The following is a 7813-nucleotide window of genomic DNA, read 5'->3' on the forward strand; positions in this document are numbered from 1 at the left end:
GGCTTATTTCAAACCCGCATCTGAGACCACCTGCGATGCAGCGCGCGCGCGCGTGGGGGTGGTACGGTGTGCAACGCTACGGCTTCTGAATAAATGAAAATGATTTAACACAGTTTTTTTTATACTTTTAGCAGCTCTTTTTATTCCACAGCTGACCTGCTAAAAATGACAGATTTTCTTTTCTGGATCTCTGACAGACGGACTTCAATCTCTGAACTCATAAAGTTTTTCTTTTTAGTTTTCTCTGTCATTTTTCATGAATGGACACTTCCTTGTATCTGAGGCAGGAAACACTGCCTTATATCGTATTTTTGGGGTGGTAATTATGCTAATCTCCTCTCGCGTGTGCGAGCAGCTGGATAGAACAGGTGAATTTACGCAGCTCATTTACACACTTTTCCTGAAGATAGAAGAGTTTGTTGAATCTGACGTTACATGTTCGTACGAACCCTTCATACGAACAGAAGTAAGAGAAATTTAGGATAAGAATACGAACAAGTTCTTGCATGAGGCCGAATGTTTTTATGTTTATTCTACACAACCTCACAGCTTTGTTGGAATTGTTCTACATAAGGACCAATAAGGAAAACACAGGCACAGAGAGAAGGGCTGATATTTATTCTGTGTTTCAGGTGGACCCTAACCCAAAGCGCCTCAGTGCAGTTGAAAGACTCGAAGCTGATAAGGCCAAATATGTCAAGAGCCAGGAGGTCATCAACGCCAAACAAGAGCCAATCAAACCACCTGTCCTGGCCAAGCCGGCTGTCGGTCATGCTTTCCTGTCTAAGAGAGGGCCTGGGCTCGGAGGAGGAGGGAACGCAGACAGAATACCTTTCAAGGCGTCCAATAATAACGCAAAGTCAGAGACATGTGGGACGAGCAGCGGCGGTAGCAAACGAGAGAACCTAAACCTGGAGATCCTAAAGAACCTGCTGAACTCCTCGTCACCCGGGGCTGAAGGACTGTCGAGTGGAGCTAAGAGTGCCGTACTGATGAGGTCCTCAGGAGGACTGGCCAGGAGCTGGACACCATCTGGGTAAACAACAGGTTTTATACGTTATCCACTGTTCTGTGAAAAATGCTTCTCCTTTTACACATTTCGTATGTTTTTGCTTCTTTTTGGTCACACTTGAAGCAAATTTAAATTATAGGCTGTGTCCAAAACGGCAGGACGGGTCCTCCGAAGGTCGAATTTGTCGGCCGCATACGTCACAGCGCCGCGACGAAGGACGTCCAAAACGGAAGACTCCTCCGATGCGTCCGACAAATACGTCCTTCTTTTTCCCCGAATCGAAGGACAGGTCCGATGGATCCTTCCCGGCCCAGCATATCCCATAATGCATTGCGGCCCGACCGGAGATTTTTTTAAGCTAGTAATGGCGGACGAAGCGAGAGAAAAGAATACATTTTAAATAAAAATATGGTGATTTAAAAAATAAAAAAAAATTAGCGGTTGTAATTCTAATACTTTTATCATTTGTATGGACATGTTTTTAAATATTATTTTTTCGTCATGAAAAACGCGAAATAAACATGAACCTACAGCGGGTCAATTAGTTCTTCAAATGATACTTTTAAGTTAATTTTATAGTTTTGTGATATTAATAATGCTAATGTGTTGATATTTTTCTAGTTTTGATTTAAGTTTGCTTGTTTAGCGTCGTCACAGTTGCTAGGTGACATGACGTAAGGAGGGGAGGCTAGACCGTCCAAATCCACAGCCTCTTTTTTTCCGGTCTTCCCGGTCTACCAAGGACCCGGCCCTCCGAGACCGGGGAGTCTGGGTCCTCCGGAGGACCCGTCCTGTCGTTTTGGACACAGCCATAATTTTTTAACGGAAAGCCATGCAGGCCTCTGCCTCAGTTCTGAATTCAACAATAAGAAATGGCTGAAGGACAAACATGGATGACTCTGCAGAGCAAAACAAACACAAAGACCTGTTTATTTACCAGAAACATTCTGGGAAAACTTTCTGTGGACTGACGAGAGAAAAGTGCATCATTTTGTGGATGGTGTGCGTCCCTACCTACAGTCAAACACGGTGGTGGCAGTGTGATGGTTTGGACAGTTTGCTGAAATTGATGGAATCATAAATTCTGCTCTAGCAGAAATTCCTGAAGTAAAAAATCCAGAAAGCTCAGACAGAGCTGAACATTAAAAGAAGAATTTACTGTAAAATGCAGCATCAACCAAGCTAAAATTAAAACAACAAGGTGAATTCACATGAAAAACAAAAATAAACTGAAAAAAGTAGCTAGAACAGCAGAAAACAGCTGAAATCAGCAGAGATCAGCTTAAAGAAGCATAAAAAGCTTAAATTAGCAGAAAGAAGCTGATAGAAGCTTAAAATGTTTAGATTAACAGAAGAGTAGCTGAAAGGAGCAGAAATATAGAAGAATAAGCAGAAAATAAAACTACATTAGCACAAAACAAGAAGCTAAAATATGCAGACATTATCACAAAAATGTGAATTTAGATGAAAAAAGCTGAAAATAGCTACAATGTACCTAAAAAGGAAAGAAAAATAACTGAAATGATCAGAAGTCAGCTAAAAGCCTAAGGTAGCAAAAAGAAGCTGATAGAAGCACAAAAAAAGTTTAAACTAACAAAATAGCTGAAAGGAGCAGAATAGCTGAAAAACAGAAGAAAGCTAAAATTACAAAAAAAAGAAGCTGAAAGAAGCTAAAATTATCATAAAAGTAAATTTAGATGAAAAGACTAAAATTAGCTGAAAATAGCTACCAAGCAGCTAAAAAGGCAGAAAACAGTTGAAATTATTAGAAATCTGCTAAAAGAAGCATAACAAACTTAAATTAGTTGAAAGAAACAGATATAATTTTAATTAGCTGAAAAGAGCAGAAAATAGCCGGAAAATCAGGAAAACATAACTAAAGCTAGCAAAAAAATGTTGAAGGAAGTCCAAAAAAATTTGGGGAAAAAGCAGATGCAGAACTAAAGTTCAGTGAAGTGTAGTGCTGCTCCAAATGATTATTTTTATAGTCAATTAATCACCGATTATTTTTTTCGATTAGTCGACTAATCAGATCATAAGTTAATTGAATATAAAACATACAGCTTATCGAGCCAGAATGCAGCTGCTATTATATAACCATCGTCAGATTTTAGCTAAAAATAACTGCTGTGAAGGCAAGTTCTGCTCTGCAGATTTTGCACAGGTTTCTCTTTCATTTTCTTAAAAAATGAAAATCGACCAAAATTTGACCTTTGACCCAAAATGGCCGACTTCCTGTTGGTTTTAGGGCATACCTTCAAGAGGCTTTTTTTCTTGATTTGGGGAGAACTACCTATGTCTCGAATTTCAGCTCTCTAGGGCTTACCAGTTCCTCTATCTCACGTTAGGTAGCGCTATCGAGTCATTTGGCCACGCCCATTAAAAATTCTAATGTAATCATGCGAATGATCCCACACTTTGAGCTCTGTTGTCAGGTAGCCATGATACCAGAGCCTGTCTATATAATGTCTTGTGACGTCCACGGCCTACCCCAGTTACCACTACTGTGCATGTGTGTCAAGGACAGAAAGGCAGATGTGGCAGTGGAAGGTGTCAAAGCAGTTTGGAGAGAAAAACAAAGTAAAGAACAAAAAAAAAACCAACTAATCGATTATTAGTCATCGACTATTTTAATAGTTGATTAGTCTTCGACTAATCGACTAAGAATGGCAGCCCAAATAAAATGTTTAAACCTGTTGAAGGGTTTTAAAGATGTTGAAGATAACTCCATTTATTTTCAATGAGAAAAAAATGGCAGAAAAAGCTAAATAGCTGAAAAGGAAAAAAAACCGAAATACCAAAAGTCGTTGCACCCATGGCTTAAATGAGCTGAACATTTTGATTTACGAACTGTTGAAAAAGCATAAAAACTGTGGAGTTAGATGAAAAAACATACAGAAGAAACTTGGATCGTCTACAGATGAGTTCTTTATAACATTTATGCTTCTAGAAGTTCTCCAGTTTTCATTCATTCAAGATGTCTGGAGTTGATTTGAATTTCATCCCGTCATCACTGTGTTTGTTTGTGTTTCCAGGATCCCCCTGACCTACCGATCTACACTGACCCTCAATGAGCAACCAGCAGACTCCGCTCCCAGTCCCAGCACCTCCCACTCCCTCAGGTCCTTCTCCCACTCCCTGAAGGTCCTCCCCATAAACAGCGGGGGGCGCCGCAGCCCCCAGCCGGGAGGGAACCTCAACCTGAGCAGGCGAGTCCATGGCGAGCGAGTCGTGGAGCGATCCCACTCCCCGCTCCTCACCTCCCACTCCTCGTCTGACCTCCTGCGGCTCTGCAACGGCAAGCCGCTGCGCACCGCCCGCTCCAGCAGCTCCTCGGCTCCGCCCCTCCCCCCGAAGCCCGACCCTGCCTCGCTCCCTCCTCCTGCGCTGTCCCTGTCCCTGCCCCGTCCTCGCGCCGCTCTGTCCTCGTCCCCCTGTGACAACACCACGCCCCGGTCCTTACCGTGTGACCCGGCGGAGCCTACCAGCGCCTCGGCCGACGTGAACCCGGACCACGCTTCCGTCGGGGTCCGGCGCTCCTCGCTGCACAGATCTAAGTCGGATTTGTCGGACCGTTACGCCCGCGCCGGGGCCGACGTGGAGCGCTTCTTTAACTACTGCGGCCTGGACCCGGAGGAGCTGGAGGCGGTCGGCCCGGAGAACTTTGCGCGGGCCAACTCCGACATCGTCAGCCTGAACTTCCGCTCGGCGTCTATGATCTCCTCCGACTGCGACCAGTCCCGGCGGTCCACCAACGACGGCATATCGGAGGGGGACGAGGGGGAAGACGAGGAGGAGGAGGCCGGGGAGCGCGTGCCGTACGGTATCTCCGCCGTGGAGCGAAACGCCAGGGTCATCAAGTGGCTCTACAGCATCAAACAGGCAAGAGAGACACAAAAGGTCTCCCATGTTTAAGACGAACGCTGCTGCAGGCGGTGTCACCAGAAACCACAGACAGGCTGAGGACAGCAAGGCGCAGACTCTGATCTAACGTGAAGAACCTCGCAGAGGTCCAGCACAGACTCCAAGGTTGAGAACAGGGCGAACGAAACAAACACAACTTCAGCAAGTGTAAATAAAACGTTGAGTCTGGTTTAAAACAACAACAAATTTTTTTTTCGACAGTTAACTGATAACGTCTGTTAGTCTGTTTGAACAAGAGCAGAAGGAACTGCAGCTGTCCACGAGTCATGGAGTGAAAGTTTGATTGAACCCGGTTTGTCAGCCACACGTCTGAACTCTTCAGCTGTTTCATCCCGTTCTTCTCGCTCCGCTCGCTCCTCTAACGGTTGATCCGGGAGTGAGACGCATCTTACCTGTGAGGTGTCCTCGTCCACCACAGCTGGATAACCGGTGGTGCAGTGAAGGTTTGTTAATGTTTGCTGGGTTTTTGTTTCTGTTTTAGGCTCAGGAACGCCTCCTGGGTGCTTCTGAAATGAGACCAACTCAAAATGTATTTTATGTTTGTTTGACTCTGGCTGTAGTTACGATCAGCAGCTCCTCTGTAACGGGTCTGATGGATTATAGAGGGGATTTAGATCATCTGCGCCCCCTGTACTGCACCACTGGTTTAAACATCTGTCCATTAAAAACTTGATGCCAAATCTGAGTCTGTTCTTTTTTTAATCCAAACTCCTGTGGATAGCTGCTTTATTAAATAACACTTACCGTTTGAATGTAACAAAGTAAAAGTTTCAATTAAAAAAAATAATAAAATACAAATGCTCAAAAAAAAATCACTTAAGGACAGTAACAAAGTAAATGTACTAAAGTATACACCTCTGATATTTATTGAAGGCTCGTGTAGAGTTGAATAAAAACCTTTAATAATTGCTCAATCTCACTTCAACAGTACTTAACATATAAGATATATTTACTTTTGAAATGCATGAAATGCTGTAATAAATCAGTTGAGCAGATCCTCAAATTATAAATTTTTGATTATAAATTAAAAAAATCTGTAAATGAAGTCATTAGTTCTTTAAATCATCTTGTACATTTAATACAGCAAACATACAACTGTGTCCCAGTAAAGATACAAGTACATGTAAACAAAGTGAATGTAATAAATATTTCATTTATTTATTAGGACAGTGCACATTAATCAACATTACCACAATACATGGCAGTGTAAAAAATGCAAGAGTTCGCACAGTAGCTAAATTTCATCCCTTGTCCTACAAGTAAGCACAAAACAGAACACCTCACTACACAATTCATTTAACAGAACACACTACAAAGAAAATAACTAACAGATAACAAAACAATAAAATATATATAAATAAAATAAAACACAGTTAAAAAGGAGAAGGGAAAAACACACTCAGCAATAGGCAATGGATGACTATGAATGAGTACATGACTGATTTGTTTTCAACCAATGCTTAAGCCTCTTTTTAAATATTAACTCATATTCTACATTTAACAAATATTAATAACTGTGTCCCAGTAAAAATATAAGTATATGTAAGTACTACATGTAAACAAGGCGAATCTAAGATTAAACATTACAGATCAATAGTTACTGAATAATTAATCAGTAAAAACAATGCAGTCCTGATGGAAACCACTCAAACAGGGAACTGACTGAAACATGAACCACGTGACCAGATGTATACGTCATCTTCACGCGACTCCTGTTTTCAAAAAGGCTGATTTTAAACCCGCATCACCGGCCGACTGGATTTAAAACAATGTTTGTCCAAAAACTGGTGAGTACTGGATTAAATATCGGAAATACTACAGCAGCAATTACTGACGATCTGTTTGCAAAGAAATATTTTGTTAATTTGGCTCAAACGAAGCACTAAAACAAATATTTCGAAGCTTTTTCTCTACTTAAAATTTAAATCAAGGGTGATTGTTTGTGTTTCAGCACTTGATTACGAAGATACATTGTCAGAGTTTATTAAGATGTAAATAAGACATTAAATTTAGTCCAGTGTTTAAGCAGAGGACTGCTGCTACTTTGGTTTGAACAAAACAGTGAGAGGCTACCCCCGTCAAGAGGCTGGGGCCAAGATATGCTAAGCACGACGCCATCTTGAAACAGTCTACTTAAAGGGATGGGGCTATTCAAATKATGTAAACAATGCTGAGTGCTTACCAGATTAACAGGTTTTTCTTTTTAGAGTAGCCCCGATTTACATGTACTCTAAAACACATTTACACACACAGATAGTTGGAAGAAAAAGTTTATTTTACCATATTATTGTAACTAAAAAAATGTTAGTTTTATTAACAACGTAGTCAAAACAAGTAAAAGACAGTATACTAAAATTACATTGTCAAAATACAATACAAAAACCAAGGCTTAAAGCATCATTTTGAAGACATCGTTTAGAAATGCACAATAAACTAAAAAAACCAACTGAAAAACAAAATTGTGTTCAATAATAAGATTGACAATCATTTGTAAAATAAAGGCAAGTCCATAGTTATTCTGCACTTTACTGTATTTTTTAGTGTTTTTTTTCTTCTGTATTTAATTATTGGCCTTTGAAGAGAATGAGCTTAGTCAGTTTCTGACAAACCGACTCTTTTTAAGCTGTGAGGTGTGGGATCTGGCAACATGTTTCTGCCTGACGGTGCAGTAACTGTTCACCAGGAGTTGGATGAGGTCAAAGTAATGGTTGTCCATGCCATATTGAGACTCCACTATATGTTTTCTGAGGCACAATGGATCGATATCCCCACATTCATTTTTTACATAGACCAACACTCTGTGTCGTGAGCAGACATTTGTTGCATTGGAAATGTTCATGAAAAGCCTGATGCCTTTTTACCTGTAAACATAAATCA

At 41.1% G+C, this 7813-nt stretch overlaps 2 protein-coding genes across 7 annotated transcripts in view; both read left to right on the forward strand.

Annotated features, from left to right (window-relative positions):
- Nucleotides 1–5621, forward strand: part of fam110b (family with sequence similarity 110 member B) — a 21510-nt gene extending 15889 nt beyond the window's left edge. For 4 of the 5 annotated variants that reach the window (XM_014013836.1, XM_014013835.1, XM_014013838.1 and 1 more), the window contains 2 exons: nt 633–1036; nt 4048–5621. In XM_014013836.1, the coding sequence (XP_013869290.1) occupies nt 633–1036; nt 4048–4927 (1284 nt within the window). In that variant the 3' untranslated portion in view covers nt 4928–5621. Of the gene's footprint in view, nt 1–464; nt 1037–4047 lie in introns of those variants that run through there. The other variant, XM_014013834.1, reaches the window with a different exon arrangement.
- Nucleotides 5622–6619: 998 nt separating this feature from the next.
- The window catches only part of atg10 (ATG10 autophagy related 10 homolog (S. cerevisiae)), an 8477-nt gene continuing 7283 nt past the window's right edge, over nt 6620–7813 (forward strand). Inside the window, exon 1 of one of the 2 annotated variants that reach the window (XM_014013839.1) lies at nt 6620–6723. The gene's annotated coding sequence lies outside the window, so the exon portion shown is untranslated. The remainder of the gene's footprint in view (nt 6724–7813) is intronic. The other variant, XM_014013840.1, reaches the window with a different exon arrangement.

Source organism: Austrofundulus limnaeus, unplaced genomic scaffold (genome assembly GCF_001266775.1).
Source record: "Austrofundulus limnaeus strain Quisiro unplaced genomic scaffold, Austrofundulus_limnaeus-1.0 Scaffold106, whole genome shotgun sequence".
NCBI classification, from domain to species: domain Eukaryota; kingdom Metazoa; phylum Chordata; class Actinopteri; order Cyprinodontiformes; family Rivulidae; genus Austrofundulus; species Austrofundulus limnaeus.